The 25,278-nt window shown below is 46.9% G+C and overlaps 1 protein-coding gene across 1 annotated transcript; it reads right to left on the bottom strand.

Moving 5' to 3' along the window:
* Window positions 1-5,111: 5,111 nt before the first annotated feature.
* LOC133354227 (5-hydroxytryptamine receptor 1A-like) lies at window positions 5,112-16,854 on the bottom strand. Its single transcript, XM_061570909.1, has 2 exons — window positions 16,553-16,854; window positions 5,112-9,674 (listed from the first exon to the last, which is right to left on the bottom strand). Exon 2 carries the CDS (start codon window positions 8,817-8,819, stop codon window positions 6,615-6,617), a length of 2,205 nt encoding a protein of 734 aa, XP_061426893.1. The 5' UTR covers window positions 8,820-9,674; window positions 16,553-16,854; the 3' UTR covers window positions 5,112-6,614.
* Window positions 16,855-25,278: the final 8,424 nt, after the last annotated feature.

Genomic DNA, 25,278 nt, shown 5'->3' with positions numbered 1-25,278 from the left:
TGTCGTCACTGCCTGCATCATCGGGTTGCCTTCTTCTACGTGCAACCTTTTTCCTACTTATACCTTGACTTCGGGTTCAGTTTAGATGCGGCAGCATCCTTCTATAGAAATACATTTTTGAGTGCAGAACTTGCGCACGTTAAAATTCATCAACCATACGCACTGTGACTGGGTTCAAACCCGGGTTTCTATGAGTGCAGTGCAGTGTGCTAATCCATTCCTTGGCCTTAATAGGTGTTCACTAACAGCTTGTTCCAACAGTTGTTGCAACAAACACACACACAGCCGCCGAGTGGTGGCATTGCTAGTACAGTGCTTGTGCCAGGTTAGGTGCAATTTGACACCACCTGGAGTGGTCTTGCAGGCAGGTCGTGGGGCATTACCCAGATTTCGATTTAAAGCTTTCGTGACTGCAGGGATTCATCTTCTTGGTTCTTTCGGTAAAGTCACGTAGAAGGTAAATAATAAAATAATAAAAATAAAACATTAAAAAATAATATAATATAAAAAATATATATATTTTTTTTATTGTATTATTTCCCCTCTACGTGACTTTACCGAAAGAACCAATAATATTACATAACCCAGATGCTTGTGTCAGCACCTAAAACAAAGATAAAGACACCCTGTATAGCCTACACAAGTTGCTGGGGCAAGTGCTGTTAACAAGCACCTATGAAGGCCAGAAGGCGCACGATGGGATGGGTGGCCAACACCATACCCAGGCGTCTTTGTCTCCCCAGTGCTGATGTTTATACACCGCACAAGGTACTCATTGAAGGCTGAGTCGACTCAGTGCAAGTCTAAGACCGGTTCGGATTTCCTCCACAAATGTTGGCCGTGAGCGGGGATTAGAACTCGCATAGCCGGGTTCGTAGTGCAGTGCGCTAACCACTGTGCTGCCGATCCCAACACGATTGCACACACACTCCAAAATACAATCAACAACACTGCGTTTGATTTGAAAAGCAATCTTCGTAACGCATCAATGTACATTAGCACATAGACAGCATATGCACGCATCAATGTCGGCCACAAGGTTGACAAACGGGCACCTAAAAGGTTTTAAAATTAGAAATGTTTATGCCACCACACATATCGCATCACGGTATAGGTTAAGTGCATTAATGTTTGACAGATAAAATATTGCTAAACAACATTAGCCCTAAACCTATTAAAATTACTGATAGAAATATCCAGTAAACAAAAACAGCACTATGTATAGTGGATTATTTTACTTTTTGTATATTGTACGTATATATGTTTTTCGCTGATGGGAAATAATTTGTCCTTATACAAAAAGCAGTGAGTGGGCCTTGGTGAATCTGTATTATTTCTCTGCACAGACCACTTGAAATGCATTGCATATGGTCCATCATCCTCACCATCATCATCACCCCCATCATCATCATAATCATCAATGCCACAAGGATTTAATCCCTGGCCAGAAGAACTCTTCGCCTCGCTCCTCAAAACCACTCACATCTCACGTCGCTTCATCAGCACGAGAGGAAATCACTTTCCCCCACGAGCGAGTCCCGAGCTGTGGAGACACGTGGAAGGCACTGGCAGGCAGTTCGGGATGAGTGCGACCTTCTCCACGTTTCCATCAACACACAAATACAAGCGGATTTAAAATATTTGTAAAACATGATGGTCAAGGTTGAGAATTGGCATTCAATAGGTGGCTTAAATGCCCCAACATCCAGTGCTCAGATGCAGTTTTCTTTTCGACGACAGCTGTCCCTGTATGGCACCAAGGTGACATAGCACTGTCCTGCCAAGTGGGCAATTAGTCGGTCAGTCTGGACAGTGGCGTCGTAGCTACATTATCAGCTCGGGTGCTATTGCAATCGGTTAGGTGGAGCCCCGATATTTGATTTGTCTCGCACGGTCGCACCTCGGCTATTCTATATCACGGCCTAATCGCATCAACACGCTCACGGTCTCGAACATTTAACGCTGTAGGGGGCGCTTCGTCATCGCAAAATGCAGCCACTACCAGCTCCGTAGTAGTGCCTCTTTGCAATGTTACGTTACCACTCTAATTACTGTACATTCATATAAAACGTGAAACGTAAATGAAAGCATTTTAACAACAATGCATTAAACCGCGTTTTAAATCAGTTTGTTGTTCTTTGATACTGTTGCTGAAAACAAATGTCATAGTGGTGGTTGCCGAGGGGGCCCCCCCCAACTCGTAGCTTTGTACATCAGGCGGAGGGGGGGGGCAAGGCACCCCCTGCCTGCCCCCCACACTCGTTACGCTCCTGAGAAGGGGGTAAATGTTCACCTCCTGCAGTGCCCCTTCTTGAGAGTTACCGGTACGTGTGACCGTAGTTTTCACTGAACAGTCGACCCTCTGCTGTAGCACCACTCCCTCTCTAGGCCAGTCCACGGGGAGTTTCCCCCATCAGCCCATCACGTCGGCATCCCTGCGAAACGCCCTCGGTTCAAAGGAAACATTAAAGACGTCGCCGCCGCCGAAGGGAACGATGTTGTTCCCAACCAGGGGGCACACACACACAGATGTTCACATTATTACAAAATAAGATCATCTTCTTGGTTCTTTCGGTAAAGTCACGTAGAAGGGAAGTAATAAAATAATAAAAATAAAACATAATAAAATAAAATAATTCTCACGACGTTTCGGCCACAACGCAAGCAGCCGTCCTCAGGTGAAAACCAGGTCTGTCGACCTGTCAACCTGGTTACTTCCCTTCTACGTGACTTTACCGAAAGAACCAAGAAGATGAATCCCTGCAGTCACGAAAGCTTTAATCGAAAAATAATGTTTTACCCTTTCTGGCGATAAAACTGGAGTTGTGTTGAGATGTTCAAACACCAAATAGAAACATTTTGCGAGTAATCAAGTACTGCATTCACCACACGGACTTGCGGTGAACAAGCAAACAGACATGCTCTGATAGTATATAATGCAATCTTGATTTGAAGCTTTCGTGACTGCAGGAATCCATAATCTTTGGTTCTTTTGGTAAAGTCACGTAGGTATAAAATAAAATAAATCACAACGTTTCTGGTTTCAACACAAGCGTCCGTCATCAGGTGGGAAAGCATGGTCTGCTGCTGACGCAAGCTGTTTTAAAAGGTTTGAAATGGGTGTAGCCCAAGGGTCATAAAGAAGTGGCCGGGGCTAGTGACGTTAATGTTAGAAATTAGCATGTAACTGTAAGAAAGAAGAGCGGCCTCCTCAACAAGGGCACGGAAGTGGCTATGTTAATGCTAATCTCTCACATTAACATAGCCACTTCCGTGCCCTCTAATCCCTCACATTAACATCATGCTAATCTCTCACATTAACATAGCCACTTCCGTGCCCTCTAATTTCTCACATTAACATCATGCTAATCTCTCGCATTAACATAGCCACTTCCGTGCCCTCTAATTTCTCACATTAACATCATGCTAATCTCTCGCATTAACATAGCCACTTCCGTGCCCTCTAATTTCTCACATTAACATCATGCTAATCTCTCGCATTAACATAGCCACTTCCGTGCCCTCTAATTTCTCACATTAACATCATGCTAATCCCTCACATTAACATAGCCATTTCCGTGCCTTCTAATTTCTCACATTAACATCATGCTAATCCCTCACATTAACATAGCCACTTCCGTGCCCTCTAATTTCTCACATTAACATCATGCTAATCCCTCACATTAACATAGCCACTTCCGTGCCCTCGTTGAGGAGGCCACTCTTCTATCTTACAGTTACATGCTAATTTCTCACATTAACACTTCTTTATAACCCTTGGGCTACACCCATTTCAAACCTTTTTAAAACAACCTGCCTCAGCAGCAGACCATGCTTTCCCACCTGATGACGGACACTCGTGTTGCACCCGAAACGTCGTGATTTATTTTATTTTATACCTACGTGACTTTACCGAAATAACCAAAGACTATAGTATATAATGCCTTGTCTTTGAAACTGACTGGTCCACAACAGAGACAGCTTTCTTTAGGGCCTAGTCTCACCAGTGTCATACCAGAGGACGCGAAAAGGTGAACAACACAAAGACATTGCCACTATCAGAGCATGCATAGCTCGGGATGAGCAGCGACAACATGGGACCTTTTTTGCCAGTATAAAAGTATGAAAAAATAAGAATAAGTTTTACCCTTTCTGGCAATAAAACTGGTGTAGGCCAATAAATTCCAAAGACAATGCATATATAATCAGAGCGTGTTTGTTTTCATGTTCACCACAAGTACGTGTGGTTAATGCAGACGTGATTCCTTGCAGCATTTTTCTATTTGGTGTTTGAACATCTTAACACCTTCTGTTTTATTTCCAGGAAGGGTAAATACAAGGTCCCAGGTTTTCACATGTGTGTGACGTAAAGAAGGGATCGGGCATTGTTATTGAGTGGTTCGCATAGATGCAGTGCCGGATTATCCTCGTAGCAAAAGTAGCTACAGATGCTACGGGCCCCGCACTTTCAGTGATTCTACACTTGCTTTATTACTATAGTACTATACTGCCCTCAACTTTTTATGAACGATTGGGTGTTTAAGGTTAGCGATTTGTCGTATTATCTCGCTCTTTAGCAAATGAAAAAATACAGTTACTTCACTATGCAAGTTAAAAATGTGTGTTTTAATATTCATGTATGTTTTATTTAGGGCCCCTTTATAACGAATGCTACAGGTCCCGCACTAGCTTAATCCGGCACTGCATAGACGGTAGCACTGTGTATGACTCTGTGGTGCTCGTTAACCTACCAGTCCTACCAGGCTTCCCACATGCTTATAAATGTTTCGGAGTTACATCTGGGGTAGGGGTATTTAAGTGAAACACAGATCTTGATTTGAAGCTTTCGTGACTGCAGGAGTCCATACTCTTTGGTTCTTTCGGTAAAGTTACGTAGGTAGAAATAAAATGAAATGAAACAAATCACGACGTTTCGATCGCAACATAAGCAATCTTCATCAGGTGGAACAACCACAGCAAGAAATTGCTGAAGTAGGCTTGAACTAGGCCTACTTCAGGCCTAATTCAGGCCTACTTCAGCAATTTCTTGCTGTGGTTGTTCCACTTGATGAAGATTGCTTATGTTGCGATTAAAACGTCGTGATTTTTTAAATTGTATTTTATTTCTACCTACGTGATTTTACCGAAAGAACCAAAGAGTATGAAAAACATATTTTTGAATTGTTTTGTGCAGTAACTCGTAACCAGGCTGACCGAGATCATCAACTCTCAACACTCGAGAAGCTAGAATGTCAGCAGTATTTTTAGTTTCGAAGTCTTAGACAATTCTCGTCTTGTGGACAGACTGGGCTCAACCATAGTAACGTGGAATTTCCAATACTGGCTTAAGGACACCAATGGAGAAGGGTGCTTTGCCTTGAGTCGCCGCTGACTGGGCCAAGACCATCACCTCCAGGAGACTTCAGGTAATGAGTGACTTCAACCGAGATTCAAATCCCAGGGCTCGCCCCGTGTCACTGGAATGACCATCTCATTTTGATGTCGTTGTTTCCCCCCCCCCACCCTAACCCCCGATACTCACACTGTACCCCACTTGTGCCATCGCCATCACGGATTGCGTGAGCTAAGACGTTAACATCTCGAAGTCTGGCAGCCACAAGTCCATCACGGCCCTGGAAGTTGATGCCAAGTCACAGAACTACTGCTGCATTCACGTCAAGAGTCTTATTTATCCACCACTATTCTACAAATGCCCCAAAATAGTTGCGCACGGAGCGGGCAGTGCGGCGAGTTCGATTCCGGCTCACGACCAACACCAGCCTCCCCTAGTTCGACTCGGCCTCAAATGAGTACCTGGTCCAATGTGTAAACATAGCCACTGGGAAAACAAATGTGACTGGGCGTGGTGCTGGTCACCCATCTCTTCGTGTGCCGTGCCGGCCTTCATAGGTGCTCGTTAACAGCACTTGTCCCTAAATTATGTTAAGGCTATACGGGGGATCTTCACTTTGTTTAATGCTCAGACATGAAATTTCGTAAAGATTTTAATTGAATACAATGGAGTTTTGTTTTTTCCTGCAGTCATTGGTGGACTTGATAACCTGGCTTAATCACGCGTGGCTGAGAGGCCGGATTCGAACCCAGATTCAAACCCAGACTCCCAGGGGTTAGAGCACGGAGCTCTGATCCCAGAACCACTCACTGTGTTCCCAAGGCCGGATTAAGTTTGAGGGGGGGGGGGGGGGCTGAGACTATTATAGTTTCGGAGGATCCCTCCTTGTGAATTTAAATCCTTCTCTTGAATGTTTTACCACCAGCCATGCCCGGATGTTGCCAAACATTCCATGTTTATTCACCTTGGTGATTTACATTCTGGTTTATAAATGCGATTGTGAATTGTAAAGCGAAATCAAAAGTTCAAAGCAATTCTAATGTTAGCACATCAGTGGTAGCAATACACACACAGTGACCCTGTGACTTGATGAACTGGTCTGTAATAAGGTCGGCACTGATGAGGGGTTGACAGGTATTCATCTGTGAAACTACTGGACATCTGTGAAAAAAAGCCTTACAGCTCATCAGATTCCCCCAGTAAAAATACACATTCTAATTCAAACCGGGACAGGTCGCAGCCACAGCCACCCCAGACCACCTCAATACCTCCCTCTGCAGCACCGGCACCTGGCGATCTTCTTGAAGGCGTTCTGGAAGTCCCGATTGAAGTAGGCGTAGATGACGGGGTTGAGCAGGGAGTTGGAGTAGCCGAGCCACGTGATGAGGGCCATGAGGATCGGGGGCAGCTCGCAGAACGGTCCGCAGAACGGCACCACCAGCGCCACGACGAAGAAGGGCAGCCAACACAGCACGAACGAGCCCATGATGATGCCCAGCGTCTTCACCGCCTTGCGCTCTCGTGCCATGGCGCTTCTCATCCGGTGCATCTGGGCGCGGTCCATCACCTGCTTGGCTTGGAGGTCCTGCGATGGACCGAGTGTTTTCTGGTGGTCGGGAGGCTGTTGGTTGTTCTCGAGTTGCTGTTGTTGCTGCTGCTGTTGTTGGTGGTGGTGAGGTTCGTCTGCAGGTCGTTGTTGCTGCTGTTGCTGCTGTTGCTGCTGCTGATCTGCAGGTTGCTCTTCATGCACCTGTTGCTGCTGATTCGGGTTCTGTTGCTGCCCCTCATGCGCTGTAGATTTCTGTTGTTGAGTTTCTGTAGATTGCTGCTGCTGATGACGATACTGCTGATCGGCATCATCATCATTATTGTTTGTAGATTGCTTATGTTGCTGCTGATGATGATCAGCTGATTGCTGCCGATTGTCTGCAGATTGCAGTTGTAGCTGCTCATGCTCATGATGCTGATGATGATGACAACTGTGATGACCACGATGCTGTTTCTGATCACGGTCACCAGTCTTCTGCTGATGTTTATGCTGCTGATGATCTTGAGGCTGCTGATGATCATCATCATCATGATGTTGCTGGCGGCGATGATGATGATGATGACGACGATGATGGTGATGATGTTGCTGATCTAGCTGCTGCTGTTTCTGCTCTTGCTGCTGCTGCTGCACATGGCAATGATTACTCTGAGATTTATGTTGACGATGCTGGTGATGAGATTTCTGCTGATGTTGATGACCATGACTTTGTTGCTGCTGGTCCGAAGAATTCTGCTCCTGCTGCTGCTGCTGAAGATGCTGCTGTTCTGGTCGTTGACTGCTGCGGTGGAGATGATGTTGATGGTGACGATGGTGGTGATGATGCTGATGATGGTGACGATGATGTCCGTGATGAGACTGCTGACTATCTCTGTGCTCATGACCGCACTGTTGGGTGTGACTGTCATGATGATGATGATGGTGCTGATGATGGTGCTGATGATGCTGATCGTGGCTGCGTTTCCGTTCCTGGCCGACCCTCCCGCCGCCGCCACCACCACCATCACCGTCTGTCTCCTCCCTATCCCTGATGACAATGGGCAGAAGCAAACCCTCTGGCCCGTCGCTCGTCCGTTCTTCCGACACCTGTGCGACAATCAGCAGAGTCGTTGGCTCGGAGCTGCGAGCCGTCACAGCGATGGGGCCATCGGCAGAGCCGTTGTCCGTGTGCGACGCCGACTTAAACGCAACGTTCTTCCGAATTCTGAACCTGGCCGCGCTGAAGATCTTCCCGTACAGCACCAGCATGAGCACCAGCGGGATGTAGAAGGCGCCGAATGTGGAGTAGATCGTGTAGCCCAGGTGCTGGCTGATGTTGCAGGCGTCCGGGTCGGCCCTGTCCTCCGCCTGCCTCCATCCCAACATGGGCGGGATGGAGATGGAGAATCCCACGACCCAGGTGATGGCGATCATGAGCGCCGCTCGGCGGGGCGTCCTCTTGTTCATGTAGTCCACAGAGTCCGTGATGGCCCAGTAGCGGTCGAGCGCGATGGCGCACAGGTGCAAGATGGAGGAGGTGCAGCACAGGACGTCGAGCGCGATGAAGGCGTCGCACACGGCCTGGCCCAAGGTCCAGCGGCCCAGCACCTGGTAGAGCGCGGCCACGGGCAGCACGAGCACGGACACCAGCAGGTCCGTGACGGCCAGGGAGCCGATCAGGTAGTTGGCCACGGTCTGCAGGGAGCGCTCCAGGTAGATGGCGGCGAGCACGAAGGCGTTGCCCGCGATGGAGCAGGCGATGAGGGCGCCCAGCGCCGAGGAGGTCGCGGTCTGGTAGAGCAGCGATGGCCCGGGCTGATGGTGGTGGTGGTGGGAGATGTTGGTGCTTTGAGTGGCTGCTGCTGCTGCTACTGTGTCAATGTATCCCAGGGTGAAGCCCAGGCTGGAGGAAGTGTGGTTGAGAGCGTAGCTGATTTTCATAGCTCCTGTTTGCTTACTCGTACCGATATACAAGATGGTGTTTTAATAAAGGAAATACATTAATTTTAACTGAACCTTTGATTGCACCCTCTTCTGAAATACATTTCTACCAGAGGCCCACACGCTTCCTGATGGTCCCAAAGTCATGACTGCAAACACTGCTTTCACATTCTCTTCTCCCGTCAAACCCGCTTCCAGGTAGAGCTTCTTTCACAGCTCCTAACAAGATGAGATTCCCAAGGGGCTAGATCTGGGCTCTGTGCCGGATGTCGTGCAAACTTCCCATCTAAGTCTTCATAGCAATTACATCGCTGCGTGCGCAGAGTGTGGATATGCCCTGCCGAGACTCCACTCCGTTTCTCAAGAGTCCACGGCATCACTGACGAATGTCACCCTTCACTTTGCTCTTCGGTAAGTGACAGTACAAAGCGCCGGTTGACAGTCCGTCGGATTTTCCCGGTGGACAAATGTTCATTGGTCGCTGTTCATTCCAAAGTAAGCTGTCATCGTTACCTCGCCGGCAGAAGATTGGGACTTGATGTTGTTCTCTACAGGAGAGCCCGGTCGTTGCCATCTAGTCTGCTGGCGCTTAGCCTCTGGCTCAGACCGCTGCGGTCCAGGTTTCCGTTTGTCACCACAGACGCGCTCGCAGTTGATTCTCCCGCGTGAAAATGCCACCACAGTTGTCTCCGCGTTCTTTCTGCTTCGTACTTCGAGAGATTTCACTGGCCTTTTTTTTTTGTTACACCCTCGGACCACAAATAAGAACTAAACACACATTTGCATTGACGGACCGCCGCTATTTCCGATGTTCAGGTGTTCACGGGCGCCGCCGTAGTTGGTGGCGCGAGATGTCTGCCATCCGGTTGGGAAAATGTGGAAGAAAGAAACATTGCACGTGAGTCAATGCGGTCGTATTGTAATGAACCAATGGAAAGGAAATAGAGGAAATGATTGAAGAGCTCACTCAACAAGAAGGGCGGAGGATGGAGATCAATGCGAACAAAAGGAAAAGTTTTGCACGAGTTGGATAAACAGAATCGATATTCTCTGGGCAGACACAAATGGAATATGCAGCGGAGACTGCATATGCAGGAAAATTATTGAAGGCAGACCGTGATCACGATGATGAAAACGAAAGGCAAGGTGAGGGCAGAATGGAGTGCTGATATAAAATGTAATTTGATAATGAGAAGCCACATTCCAATATACCTAAAGAAGGACGTTTTCAATCAGTTTATATTACCTGCTGTGCATTGGAAATATCCGCAATGACAAAGGAGAATTGAACAAAAGCTGAGCATGGAGCAATGCATCTTGGAATCACCGAGAGACATGAGCAGGAGCACGTGGATCAAGGAACAAATGGAGCGTTCGAAACATGTTGAACTGTCTTCCCCAGGGTCGATGTTTGCACACTACACCAAGTGCCGGATGATCCTAGTAGCAAAAGTAGCTACATATGTAGCTACGGGCCCCGCACTTTCAAGGGCTCCGCGCTAAATGCTTTCAAGCTATCAATTCCTGTTCAGTGATTCTGCACTTGCTCAATTACTATAGTACTATACTGCCTTCAACTTTTACGAACGACTGGGTGTTTAAGGTTAGCGGTTTGTCGAATTAACTGGCTGTATAGCAAATGAAAAAATACAATTACTTTACTATGCAAGTTAAAAATGCTTGTTTTAATATGTATGTTTGTTTTTATTTAGGGCCCCTTTATAACATCTGCTACAGGCTCCACAATAGCTTCATTCAGGCACTGACTATATCGGGCACTAGCTGAAGGCAAAGTGGAGCTGGGAGTGGTCCTGGTTCGGATATTCGCCACTGATCTTGCCATGGGAGTGGGAATCCAACCGGAGTTGCCGGGTTCTTTGCGCGGCATGCTAACCACTACGCTACCTCCCCCACCTCCACCACCACACGGAGTAACACAGACATACGATGCAGTTTAACATCTATCTTACCTATAAATGTTATTTTTTGTCTGTCTGTCTGTGTGCCTGTCTGTCTGTCTGTGTAAGAAACTTGCGAAGGATTTGGCTTGCAAACCGTGGGGTTTACATTTTAAAATAAGTACCCAGGTACCACGCCATAAGCCCTATGGCGAGCCAGCACTCTTCCATTTTCCCATCCGTCAACTTTAAAGTAGTTAAATTAACAATTTAGTGCTATTTATTATTATTTATTGATTTCCTTACGCCACTCAGTGCACGCCAAAGCACCCATGCGCGACAAAGCTGACCGGTGGTTGCGCCTAACAACGCACACGTGTCCGTTGGGAGAGGAGGGGGAATTCTCTTTCGCGTTAAAAATGCAAAAAAATAAACAATGCTGAGGTAAATGCTTCGAAGTGTCATGTCCTCTTGTCCCCACCCCAATGTGTGCACTTACTACTATAGGGTCGGTAGATACTAATATTATAGCGCTTAGCTACTATTATTGTAGAGCGGGCAGGGAGATGGTGGGGGGGGAGGGGGGTGTAGCGGCCCGGCCTGCCAAGATGCCACCTCCGCCGGCTGGGCAATCTAGGCGAGGCCGGAGGCTCTGCACGGGACTAGGCCTCAAGTTAGTAGGCACTCTGTCAAGTTAGTAGTTTGTGCTATAGAGTCGATATATACTGCTATAGAGTCAGCATGTACTACCGCAGTGAAAGCAGGTACCACCACAGTCAGTAGGCACTGCTGTAGTAATAGCAGGTACCACCACAGTCAGTATGCACTGTTGCAGTGATAGTAGATACTGCTATCGAGTTGGTAGATACTACTATAGAGTTAGTAGATACTAAAACAGTCAGTATATACCACTACGGTGAGTAAATACTACTATACAGCCATTAGCTACTACTGGCTCAGTAGATACTACTGTACAGTCAGTAGATACAACTACAGAGTCAATAGATACTACTTACTCTGTTGTATGTAGGGTGTGTAGGTATATATACCTACGTGGGGGTAAACAAAAAAAAATTGAGGGGGGTGGGTCGACAATTTTCGGAAACCTTTTAGATCAACTATTTACCCCCCACTTCCTATCACTTTTTGGACTCCTGCAAGCCTCTTGTAATTTTGTTGGTGGAGAAATGGACAAAGGGCCCACCGCGCTTTCACAATAGCTTAGTATCTGTGTATGTAGATGTAATGTTTTTAAGAGAGGTTTTGAAATCTATTTTTCGCCCGGGCAACGACGGGTAGTTCCCGCTAGTGTAATATAAAATGAGAACGTCTGCGGTTTGGAAATGCTATTAATGAGAAATGACACCCTATTTTTCGGTTGGAATGCCATAATCGCCGTCATTTGCAAAGCCACCTTACCCAGGCGTTACGAGTGACCGACTGCACTTAGTCACAAAGACAAAGGCCCCCCCGCATAGCCGCAGCAGACTATTGGAGCAAGCGCTTTTAGCGAGCAGCGCCTACGAAGGCCGGCACAGCACACGAGGGTGTTGGATGGCCAACACCACGCCCGGCCGCCTTTGTCTCCCCAGTGGCGATGTTTACGCACCGCACCGGGTAACCAAATTTGAGGCTGAGCCGACCTAGGGGAGACCCGGGACCGGTTCAGATCACCGTCACCGGCGTTGACCGCGAGCGGGAATGGAACCCGGGTCGCCGAGTTCGTAGCGCGGTGCTCACCGCTCCACGGAACCCGCGTGCACCTCCGGTTGGAACAGACCAAGGCGCAGCCCTGCAATCGCACGCCAGAGCCCCTGTTGGCGGAAGGGCCTCAAAGTCAACGCACCACGGAGCTCGACGGAGAGAGAGCGAGGGCTCTGTTTGGACAAGGGTGTGTTTTTTGGCCTGCCGGACGTGTTGTGGTGTTCCCACGTGTTTACGACTGCTGGTTGAACAGAGATCGTGGCAGGGAGGATTTAATAAACGTTACGGTTTTTGTGTTCAGCTGCTCTGCTTATTTCTTGTACACGTCCTCGTTAATATCGACGGTACTCTATGCTGAACATACATTTAAAGATACCCCCGCTCTGATTTATAACCACCCATCTTTTTGCTCTCAACGGCTGAGTGAATATCGTGAATGCGATGGCTCCCATATCGTGCAGAGGAGAGTGATAAAGGATTTAATTAAAGTGCATTGAGATGGGTGGAATACGTGTAGAGACTTTGAGACAACGTGTTACAGTCGCTATTTCTCCCTGTTATTTTAGTGGGGTATCTACGCGTTGATCGCCCTGTACAGTCTCCAACACAAGGCAAAATAAAAGACACGCGCACGGATATATGGCATCGACATTCAATATTGTGGTCTATGTACTATCTCTCCATATATATACTACTGGGCATCTGTGAAAAATAACTTTATAGCTAATCGGATTCTTCCAGTATAAATACATATTCTGATTCTGGTATAATTATATATCTATAAATAAAAGCTATGCTAGCATCCTGAGTTCAATCCCCGACTACGACTCCCCTCCTCCCTGTTCACCAACCTGCACTGACCAGCGTGGTGAAGTATGGTCAAACCCCCAGGACTCACACGATGTGTGGAGGTCGCAATCCAGCAATGGATTGACAGACGTGCTGTAAAATTATAAAGCACAACGCGACGTTGCCTTGGATATGAATGATAACAATTAGCCGCAGCTGGCTTCTAATTAATCAGGACTTAATTGCTCACGGATTTTTTTCCGAAGCTCCCTCACCCCCCCCCCCCCCACACTATTTTCCAGAGCTCAGCCCTGTACAGCTCCATCTGAAATTACGCTCCGCTTGGAATTGTTGCTGCTGCTGCTGCTGTTGCCGTCTTCGTGGGAGAGAAGTTCTCGCACAGAGCAATCGTCCCTGGTTCAAGGATCCACATCTGGGGTGGAGATCAAAGTCATCATCAGAACTTGGAGGTAGAATCCCACCCGCTACTATTAAGTAACTAACTAACTACTGCAGTCATGTGCCACTTAAAAAATAAACTGCACGTAGGAAGACAAATGTTTTCATGTGATTCTCATCGTGCCTCCCCCACGGTCATCCTTGCGGCGGCGGCGTTTGTCTGCTCATCTAACAAAGACGGCGGTCACCGAATCATCATCATCATCATCATCAAAGTCGTCGCGCGGCGCTCTCAGATGAGTTACTTCTACGACCGTCTGGAACGCTCTTCCGATGTTAGGAAGCCACTGGAGCTATGCACGCATTTTGTTGTTAAAACTGCTTTTTTGTGTTTAGTTTGATGTCATTCCCCCGCATCTCCCGATTATCACGGGTGGCTACGTACGGTGCGAAAAAAGTTCAACATCCAGCACATACATGGTGTAAAGTGCGGTCTCCAACTCTTATTGTCCACTCTGTTCTCTCTACTGGCGGTCTTCATTTACGTGCTATGATGGAAAGAGTCGTTGATCAAAACGTCACCTATTATGTTTTTTTTTTACTTTTAAGGCCATTGCGTTATTGGCAAGTGTGTGGTCTATTTTTTTAACAGCTGTTCGGCATATTGATGACCTGCAGGCTGCCTCCATTGCCTCTCGTACCGTCTCAGTTGCCTCTTCTACCGCTGCTACCGATGCTCGTGATTTTCTGAAGTCTCGCAAATTTAATGATCATGATAATTGAGTACATTTGGCATTCGCTCACATCTTAATTCTCGCAGCGCAAGGAGGCTATCACGAAGGCGAAAAGTTGTGCAGATAGGTGTAGTCTGTCAGTAAGGCGGTGGTGATGTTGCTTACGAGATTTTACCAATTTATATCTTCACATTTGGATCACGACACCGGCACACGTAGCCGACTCTTTGTCGAACAACGTCAAGGGAGTATGGGAACCTCATTTGCCAGTAAAAATATGATAATTGTTTTTTTACCCTTCTATCTGGCAACAGAACTGACACCTTTTTACAAGGAGTCATGTTTGTATAGACCGCAATACCTGCAGTCATAATACAAACAAAAGACATAACTCTGATGTCTTTTGTTTGTATTATGACTGCAGGTATTGCGGTCTATACAAACATGACTCCTTGTAAAAAGGTGTCAGTTTTGTTGCCAGATAGAAGGGTAAAAAACCAATCATCACGTCAAGGGAGCTTTAACTTTCACTGGGAAGCGACCGGCGGCTATTAACCAGGACGGCCCATGGATTCGAACCGCGGACCTTTGCACCAAGCGGCAAACGCGCTCCCGCTGGGCCAAGTCACGGCCGCCACTGTCACTCAATCGTGTCCTCTCATCTCGCCTCATCTCGACGTGCCAGTCGCGTCCCATTATCATCTCCACATCTCCACGCTATTCAACTCTGGAACTTCCACGAAGTTCGTGGTCGACCCTAAACCGCATCTGTACGAATCATGGCAGCCGCGGATACCTGATGCACAAATGGAAAATAAAAACAAACAAACTATCCAGCGGTGTGCCACTGCGGTCATCCAGGACAGACCGTGCAACGCGTAACGACGCAATGCCTCGATCCAGAAATACGAAGGAGACATCACATCGATGATGATCATGATGATCATGATGATGATGCGCTACGCCGCTACTGCTCCTGGCTCGGTTGTCTGCTGGCTTGGCCGCCTCAATGTGAAATTGAAGTCGTTGCTCTGCATCGACATCAGCAGCCGTACGGATGAATAAGAAGAACTCTGGGACTCCTCACCTCCCTCCTTCACGCACGTACACGTTTACACACGTTCAGAGAACGTTCACTCACGGCACTTCGTCATTGCACTGCCCGACGGGGGTTTGGAAGGCCTCGGGGAAAACGTTCCGTGAAAAATGAAGTTCCGATTCTAAGCCATCTGTGTGGTTTTACGCGATCATTCGCATTGGATGTGGAGACGACCATCAGCACCCGTTCAGACGCCACTCGCGACGGATGTTAGCCGTGGCCGGGATTCGAATTCTGGTCGCCGGGTTCCTAGCGCAGTGCATGAACCAATGCACCACCGCTCCTCTTACACACATCATTATTATTATTCACATATACTGTATACTACACACACGATATTCATCTTATTTCAGCTCGTGAAATCATATCACCGCCGTCTCATTCGGGGTGAAGTGGTGTCGCAATGACTTGACACTACGAATGCCGGCAACCCGAGTTCGATTCCCGCTCGTGGCAACCAACACCCAGTGACGATTATTTGAACCGGTCCTGAGCCTCCCTTAGGTCGGCTCAGCCTCAAATGAGTACCTGGTGCGGTGTGTAAACATCGGCTTCACTACCGCGCCCCACAAAGGTAGGCGACATACACACAGCCCAGATTTAAGACGCACGCCCCAACTTTTAGTTTTAAAATACAGGGGAGTGGGGTGAGCGTCTTATAATCCGGATAACGCGGTTAGACCATCCAGACATTCCAGATGAAGACGGCGTAAATATAAACAAATACCGCCAAAACGTTATTAAATATGCACCGTTATCATTCCGTGTTTCCATATCTGTAATCGTGGCTTCATTTCACACTCGATCATTCCCAGACCGCTGGCTCGCCTTAAGTAGAGATTTGAGCATTGGAGTAAGGCACTACCATCACAGTACAAGCGACCACCTATCCATAATAATTGTTATATAGTCCTGTACCCAATATTCCTATAAAATCTATGAATCCATACCATTTGATTCTTTCGGTAAAGTCACGTCGGTATTATATTTTATTTGATACCTACGTGACTTTACCGAAAGAGACCAACGAGTATGGATTCCTGCAGTCACGAAAGCTTCAAATCAAAATGAAAATCTATGAACACGTTTCAATACAATCAATGCACTCACCGTTGTTGTCTGAAGGGGTTTTCGTTCAAGAAGACTCTACGGTTGTGGCGCTGTCAATTTAATTCCGCAGAACAACGTTCCGTACTGGTTTCGAATGAACCGCATCGCCAAAGTCCTTTACAACTTATATAATAATAATGATGTCGTTACTGACTGTGTGCAAGAAAAAAAGTCATTGCAGAGCTGCGCCATTACATTTGCGACGGTTTAAAAAAAAAAGCTATATTTCTTTGTACCAAGACTGAGCTCAGTTATTTATGTGTGCTTGTTGGGACGAGAGTGGAACGCGTTGCCTCTCCGTGACAGACGGCCAGCAAATGCACACCGACCGCCGGTGGCTTTTAGCCCTCATTGCAATCTCAGAGAGAGAGAGAGAGGAGGGGGAGGGGGCGGACTTCGCTCCAACAATTACAGCCAAAAGCCCCCACGTGGACACCCCGAGAATTCAACCATACCGTGGGATTCATAACCACACGGTTGACGGGAGGAGGTGGAGTGTGGGGGGCCTGGGGGGGGAGAGATTGGGGGGGGGGATTTGGCATTTGTGGTCATATGGAACGGAATGGGGCCACGTGGGGTTAATGTTATAGTTACACGGGAAATGCGATGTGCAATTTGAATTTATGTAACGTCACCATGAAAGTGGTGGACTTACTGCCGCAGGTGTGTAATGGTCATCACTCCGGACTTGCCTTGCTGCAATCCAGAGGTAGCTGCTTTGGTTCGATCTCTGGGTTAGGCAGTTAAAACCTATGGCCAACCTTTCTTAAATCCACCCGCCTTTGTCCTTCCAGCAGCACGTGTTTAATCGGTGTCTCGACTTAAACCGAGCATTGAAGCCCTGGCCCACCGGTGAAAATTCCACGTTCCTGTGACGGGGACGAGTCATTCCATATCTCAGCTGTATAAATGGGAACACAAAGACACAGCTCCCCCGTATAGCCTTAACAGACTGTTCGGGAAAGTCCTGTTAGCGAGCACCTATGAAGGCCGGCACTGCACACGAGGGGATGGGTGGCCAGCACCATGCCCGGCCGCCTTTGTCTTCCCAGTGGCGATGTTTACGCACCGCACCAGGTACTAATTTGAGGCTGAGTCGACCTAGGGGATAGGTGTAGGCCGTGAGCGGGAGTCGAACCCCGAGTCGCTACTCCACCGTCACGTGTCCCCCCCCCCCAATGGGTACATGGGTAGACCACCATCACCGCTGTCACTGCCACCATCGTCGCCATTGCTCATTTGAGCGGGGAGATCCTTCGATCTTGACCTGACATTAAGATCGCTTCCTCTCACGGCGATGGGTTTATTGACGGGGTTATTATTGATGGACGTTCGCCAGAGCTATTGACAGGACTCCCAAAGCCAAGTGAAGTCATTACGATTCAATTACAGTGCCACTGGAAATTTACAACGCCTCTAAACGTGACCGCATCTCGCGAGAAACACCCACACCTTGTGAGATTGTGCAGAAGAGGAGGGCATTTTATTTCTCGGAGAAATGGGGAGTTAGAGGGATGAATGTGTGGGGTAAAGTGGAATTCAGTATGGATTGAGACGTCAGGACAGATGCAAAGGATCAATTATGGGTAGAGGGAAAGAGCAGTCTTGACTCTAGCCCTGAGCAGAGGAGTAAGGTCTGCATTGTGGACAGACAGGAGGACGGAATTCCAGAGATAACCAGCGTCACCTTACTAATAGGGTTTTTCCCCTTTTTTCTGGCAACAAAACTGACACCTTTTGCAAGGAATCATGCTTACATTAACCACAATACTTGCAGTCAAATGCAAACAAAAAACAATACTCTGATAATTTATGCATTGTCTTTGAAACGGATTGTTCCACACCAGAGACAGCTTTCTTTGGAGCCTAGTCTCATATGGTGTTCGACCAGATGACGCCAGAAAAAAGAGGAAAACCCCTATTAGTATATTTTGGTACTGGCAAAGGAGGTCCCATGATGCAGCGTCACCTTTTTGAGTCTCATCAACAGAGGGTGCCATATCCGCATTCTAATCCCGTAGCTAAGCATTGCAATCAGTCACCGCTTGCTGATGTTTCGGGCAAAGGCCCATCTGTCCCGCACCTCCGATTAGCACGGTTGGCTACGTACGGTGCGAAAGAAGTTCAACATACATATATACAAAAATCTACATCTCTGCCATGGCGAAGGGCCGTTGCCCAAAACGTCCCCAATTATGTTTTTTTTATTTTTCAGGTTGCGTTATTGACGAATGTGATGGGGTTTTTGTTTGTAATCTGTTCCCGTGCACCACTGCCAACGCAGTATCGCAAACGCGCCGGACGTGTGCTTGCCGGTGGCTTGTCGAAGAAGTGTGGTTTTTCACGTGAAGGTTTGGATTGTGTTATGCATTCTCACAAAAAAAGTGTAACGTTCATAACGACTCACTGAATCTCAACTCAAATTCCATTTTAAGCAGTGATTTTCTGCGCGCACGTGTGTGCGTGTGTGTTTAAGGAGAGCGGTAGTATAGTGGTTAGCGCGCTCCGCTACGAACCTGGCGACCCAGGTAACGATTCCCACTCACGGCCAACACCAGTGACGGTTATCTGAACCAGTCCTGGGCCTCCCCTAGGTCGCCTCAGTCTCAAATTATTACCTGGTGCGGTGTGTCAACATCGCCACTGGGGAGACAAAGGCGGCCGGGCGTGGTGTTGGCCACCCACCCCCTTGTGTGCCGTGCCGGCCTTTATAGATGCTCGCTAACAGCACTTGCCCCTACAGTATGCTAAGGCTATACGGGGGATCTTTGTCTTTGTGTGTAAGGGGAGCGGTGGTTTATCAAGATTGTACGATACCCGGGGTCGGCAGCCAAAACAATTATCGCTATTTCTTTCCAATTCGGTCATAAAAAACATTCAATATTTAAAGAGCCGCAATGCCCTCCGGTGAATGCGAGACGGTCATTAATAAATGACGTCACGGAGCCGTCGTTAAAGAGCCACCGCAGGATGCCGACCCCTGACCTCTGCACTCCGCTTTCACGAACACGCACGAACGCAATTCGGTGAAGTATGGTCAAATAACCCGTCCCCTCGTTCCCTCCCCAACCACACGCATGGCCATGGGGAGGCCCTCATTCAGCAGGTGATGACTGAAGCGCTCTTGATATATTTCTACTTTTTTATCAGAGCACTAGGCTCTAAAGAAAGCTGTCTCTAGTGTGGAGCAATCCGTTTCAAGGACAATGCATAAATTATCAGAGTATTGTTTTTTGTTTGCATTTGACTGCAAGTATTGTGGTTAATGTAAACATGATTCCTTGCAAAAGGTGTCAGTTTTGTTGCCAGAAAAAAGGGGGGAAAAAACCCTATTAGTATATTTTGGTACTGGCAAAGGAGGTCCCATGATGTAGCTGCTCACCCCGAGCTCTCATTACTCTGACAGTGCGTTGTCTTTGAACTGTGCGCCTTTTGGCGTCATCTGGTCGAACACCATATGAGATGAAAGCATTCGCATTAGCCCTTGACAAACATCAAATATGCACACCAGCATGAAGATGAGCTGGTAATGTTTTTTTTTTGCTCAGATGAATGTGCCTCAAACTACTTTTATGGATCCAGCTCAGTCGTTACAAAAAATCAGTTCAAAAAAGTCCTCAAGGTATTTTGTTCCGCGTAATTCTGCTTGAAAACAAATTCTAGTGAGTTTCGCTTCACGTGTTCACACAGCCTTGATCGCATTTGACATTCAAACTTTGTTCCACGCCCGTCTCTATCGGCCACGAGGGTCAAACAGTGGATCAGGAGCGGGGGCGTAAGACGTCAATCCTCATCGTCAGCTTCCTCGCCAGTCAGATATTTACAATGACAAACGCGCACTTTGGAAAGCGTCAGTAAATACGCGACTGGTCTTGCTTGCTTGAGGTGGTAAGTGGAGCCGTAGTCCGCTCCGTTGTGGACAAGGGGCATGGTGCTCACGTTTCATAGCGAGTGAGAATGATTTATTTATGCTGTAGATGTCGATTGGCGTGGTTGGCTGCGTACGGCGCGAATAAAGTTCAACATACATACAAATACACATTTAAATCTTTCTTCTTGGTTCTTTCGGTAAAGTCACGTAAAAGGGAAGTAACAAAATAATAAAAATAAAACATGATAAAATAATTCTCACGACGTTTCGGCCACAACGCAAGCAGCCGTTGTGGCCGAAACGTCGTGAGAATTATTTAATGATGTTTTATTTTTATTATTTTATTACTTCCCTTCTACGTGACTTTACCGAAAGAACCAAGAAGATGAATCCCTGCAGTCACGAAAGCTTTAAATCGAAACATTTAGATCTTTCACATACAGTGTGCGCAAGTTTGGGTCTTTCGATAAAAAAATATATTTAAGTGCTGTGCTGGCTTTGCCTTGAAATGTTTTCAAATTTCAACATTAAAAAAATTCTGCACTCTGCAGAAGAATTACAGAGAATATATTTGCTGTGTATCTGCCACCAGCATGGGGTCATCACCTTTTCCACTTCAGACCAAACCCGGACATATTTCTTAGTTAACATAATGTCTATGAAGACTTTGCAGTTTAACACGCAGTAGGCTTTCGTGACCAATATTATCCATAATAGAGATTTATTTTGTGTCGTTAAACCCGCCACCACCAGACAGCCAATTGTTAAGGTTTGTCACGTAAACAAAACGTGTCAATTAGTTACTCATATTCTTGGTTCTTTCGGTAAAGTCACGTAGAAGGGAAATAATAAAATAAAATAAAGTTACTCGTTCAGCACACCGGTGTGTGGGAGAGTAAACCCACAACATTTACAAAAAATACTTTACAGTTTACCGTAAAGAAACGTTCACCAACAATGCCGGTAACCAGACCTCGGTGCAAATCGATTCCTACCCTCGAACGCAGATGCCAACTCCGAGACTGCCCCGGTCAAACGCAGACAGGTGGCCATCCTGCCATCGGTGGCAACTGCCATACCACGAACAAAAGAAGAAGACTCTCGATGACGACTTTACCATATTTGTGTCTCTCTTTCTCTCCAACGAGGAATCTTTGTCACGCGATGCTATACGCCAGTGCCGGGCAAGCAAAAGTAGCTACAAATGCTACGGACTTCGCACTTTCAAAGGCCCCGCGCTAAATGCTTTCAAGCTATCAATTCCGTTCTAGATTTGTAGCTTTCGTGACTGCAAGGATTCATACTCTTAGGTTTTTTCGGTAAAGTCACCATGTAGGTAAAAAATAATAAAATTTAAATTAATAAAAGTAATAATAGAAATAAAATAAAATAATAAATCACGGTACTTTATTATTTTATTTTATTAAAATAAAATAAAAATTCCCGGTGATTTATTATTTTATTTCTATTATTACTTTTATTAATTTTAATTTTATTATTTTTTACCTACGTGACTTTACTATCAATTCCGGTTCAGTGATTCTGCACTTGCTCTATTACTCTAGTACTATACTGCCTTCAACGTTTATGAACGACTGGGTGTTTAAGGTGAGAGATTTGTCGTATTATCTGGCTGTATAGAAAATGAAAAAATACAATGACTTTACTATGCAAGTTAATCATTTGTATTTTCATATTTACGTGTCTTTTTTCATGGCCCCTTTATAGCATATGCTACAGGCCCCACACAAGCTTAATCCGGCACTGCTCAACGCCAGGAACGTCTCCTCAAGGACGATCGGAACCATGTGCTGCACGAAAGTGGTTGATGAGGCGAGATATAATGGGAGAGGGAGAGTGGGGAAGGAAGGGGTCACCGTTTTAAATTTTCCTGTATGTCACTCATGCGTGACAGATTCAAGTAAATCCCCCTCCACAAAAAAACAATAAAAGTGCCCATTAAAAAAAAGACCGCCACCAACATTAACATCGTTCTCACAACATTCCCTCCCAGCTGTTGTTACTGCACACGGCTGCCACGGGAAGGTGCCCTTTCTCGCGATCACGACAACGATTATTGTCCTTGCGCCCGATATGAAACTCTCGTTGTGTCAACGCGCGGCTTCGTGCTCAAGGAACAACAGCGGCGTTGGTGTACGGTGCTTTCATCTTCTTGGTTCTTTCGGTAAAGTCACGTAGAAGGGAAGTAATAAAACAATAATAATAATAATAAAACATAATAAAATAATTCTCACGACGTTTCGGCCACAACGCAAGCAGCCGTCCGAAACGTCGTGAGAATTATTTTATTATGTTTAATTTTTATTATTTTATTACTTCCCTTCTACGTGACTTTACCGAAAGAACCAAGAAGATGAATCCCAGCAGTCACGAAAGCTTTAAATCGTACGGTGCTTTGTTTCTGGAAGACTTTGCAGTTTTTTCCTGGATTTTTCTGTTTGCGCATAGTCACTTAGTCACTTTAAGATTTTTAGATTTAATTTTCTATTTAAAGCTTTCGTGACTACAGGGATTCATCTTCTTGGTTCTTTCGGTAAAGTCACGTACCCTTTATAGGCAGTCACTTTAAGATGTTTTCTTGTTCATGTTTTAGTTTTTTGTTTGTTGCAGTTGCACCCGATTCAAGAGCCGAATGGCTCACAGGGCTATACCAAATAAATGAAACTGAAACGCTAAAGTGACGATGAGAGGAGAGATTTTTATAATTTTATTACCTCCAGCGGCAATTGCGCTGGAGTTTTTGCGATAAATGAGCGTTTATGTCAGCACAAAATACAACCCCCGGGCCACGCGCCGCACCGCGATGCGCAGCGTCGGCACCACAGTCACCCCACACCATCCGCACAACACCGCTACCGCCCCACAGCCAGTGTCCGATGCACTCTGTCAGTCCGGGCTCTGACACCCCTTTGCCTGGCAGGCCCCCCCCCTGCTCATCCACACCCTCCTCCCCTGGTGGGGGGGTGGGGGTAGTTTCCTCAACTTGGTCGTCATTGCCTTCAACCGGTAGATCTCCTGCCGGTTGAAATTGTGCTTGTGTGGGTCCTTGACCACCGTCCGTGCCACCTTCATGAAAGCTCCCCTATCGGGAAACCTTTCCTGCACATGCATGTTCCGCTCACCATACACCCTCCTCATCCACAAGGGGAGTCTTGCGGGGGTGCACACCCCCGGCCTACCCTCATTTCCTCCACCCTCCGAACTTTTTGGGGTACTCCGTCTTGTCCCAATCATCCTCGGGGTCCTCGCGGTCAATCATCTCATCGGCGCCGGCCCCCCTTGCCGCCTCCGCCGACCCCTCTGGAGCCAGGGTTCCGCTGGGCTCAGTCCCAATCCCGGGCAGCCCACTCCCCCCGGGTTTCTCAGTCCCCCCCCCCCACGCTCGGGGCGGGCGAATGGGTGCTATGAGAGGAGAGAGTGAGATCACTCCTTGGTCCGCCGCTTCCTCCTCCTCCTGCTCATCCGTAAGATGGGAGTTGCAAACCAGTGGCAGGGATGTATCTTAAATACCCCTCGTTTTATTCCGTCTCCAAGAATGTGATTGTTTCATAATAATGATGATGTTGATGCAATTTGTAACGCGCGCAAAATTTGCAGACAGAACGGCCGCAACTCGGAGGCGCGGAGCCAAGCTCAGTCACTCGAAAAAGGCGTGTCGTAGAGGTGAGTTTTTAAGTAGCCAGAAAGATATTGACATTAGGGGCCGTCCATAAATGACGTCACACACCTAGGGGGGGGGGGGGTGAGAAATGTGACGTCACATCAAAATGCGCATCTTTAAATGAATATAGAATTGTTATAACAACACTAATTGTTATAACAACACTCCTACAACATCAAAGTGCAGCGCCACATTAAATACGCACTACAATGACAAAAATTTAAAGCGATTTGAAGCATGTTTTATTTTCAAAATGGAAATATGGTTTTGGGGGGGGGGCAGAGCTTTGTGACGTTATATTTGAGGGAGGGGGGTCTGACTTTGTGACGCCGTGTGACGAGGGGGGGGGGGGTCAAAAATTGTCCAAAATCGCGTGACGTCATTTATGGACGGCCCCATAAATGCATTCAACACGCTCGCACGCACCAATACAAAACATCCAGACGACGCGCACCCCAAATGAGTTATGGCCGAGTGCACATCGCACGCGCAAAGATTGATAGACACGCGTGCTCGCGCTGACAAACGCACTTAACCTAATTGTCAACAACAACTGTGCCTCGTATCGTACTGTGGAGTCATATTTCGTGAACGTAGGTTGCGTCCAAGTGAAAAAATCCTTCTTGGCACTTTAGTGACACCCTGATTTGTCACGCATTTATTGAGATTTATACTCACAACACGCGGTCGTGGTGGTGGTGGTGGGGCGTGGGGTGAGATCTGAACAACGCTGTTTGTAGACCTCGGCGGCAAAGTCAAATAAGTGTGGGCCACATCACCCATCCATCCATCTTCAATGATCGATTCATTAATCAAGTATGCAATCAGGATGCAATCAATCACAGGTGTGGTAAGTTCATTAATGTTCAAGCGCAAGATGCGATCCCGTCGGTGACACAGAGAGCCACGGGGCTTGACGCGGAGCGGCTGATGGACAGGGTGCTTCAATAAAATGTTAACACTCACACGGGACTATCGTTTTTAATGGCAAAAGAACGGGTAATAATACACTGTGACGTGATGACAAATTTACACTATGAGATCTCTTTTACAAGTGGCAAAATAAAGTAGTAGGTTTTTACCCTTTTAAACTGGTACAAAACTGATAATGATAATAATATGCACTGTCCTTGAAGTTGATTGGTCCACACCCGAGACGGCTTTCTTTAGAGC

This window comes from Lethenteron reissneri, chromosome 46 (genome assembly GCF_015708825.2).
Source record: "Lethenteron reissneri isolate LAM-NWPU_2019-01 chromosome 46, ASM1570882v1, whole genome shotgun sequence".
Classification (NCBI taxonomy): domain Eukaryota; kingdom Metazoa; phylum Chordata; class Hyperoartia; order Petromyzontiformes; family Petromyzontidae; genus Lethenteron; species Lethenteron reissneri.
The sequence above is the reverse complement of the archived record's forward strand: the minus strand, read 5'-3'. Positions and strand labels throughout refer to the sequence as shown.

Bases quoted from the DNA above. Each gene is read 5' to 3' on its own strand.
- LOC133354227 (XM_061570909.1), bottom strand. From the start codon at position 8,819: ATGAAAATCAGCTACGCTCTCAACCACACTTCCTCCAGCCTGGGCTTC.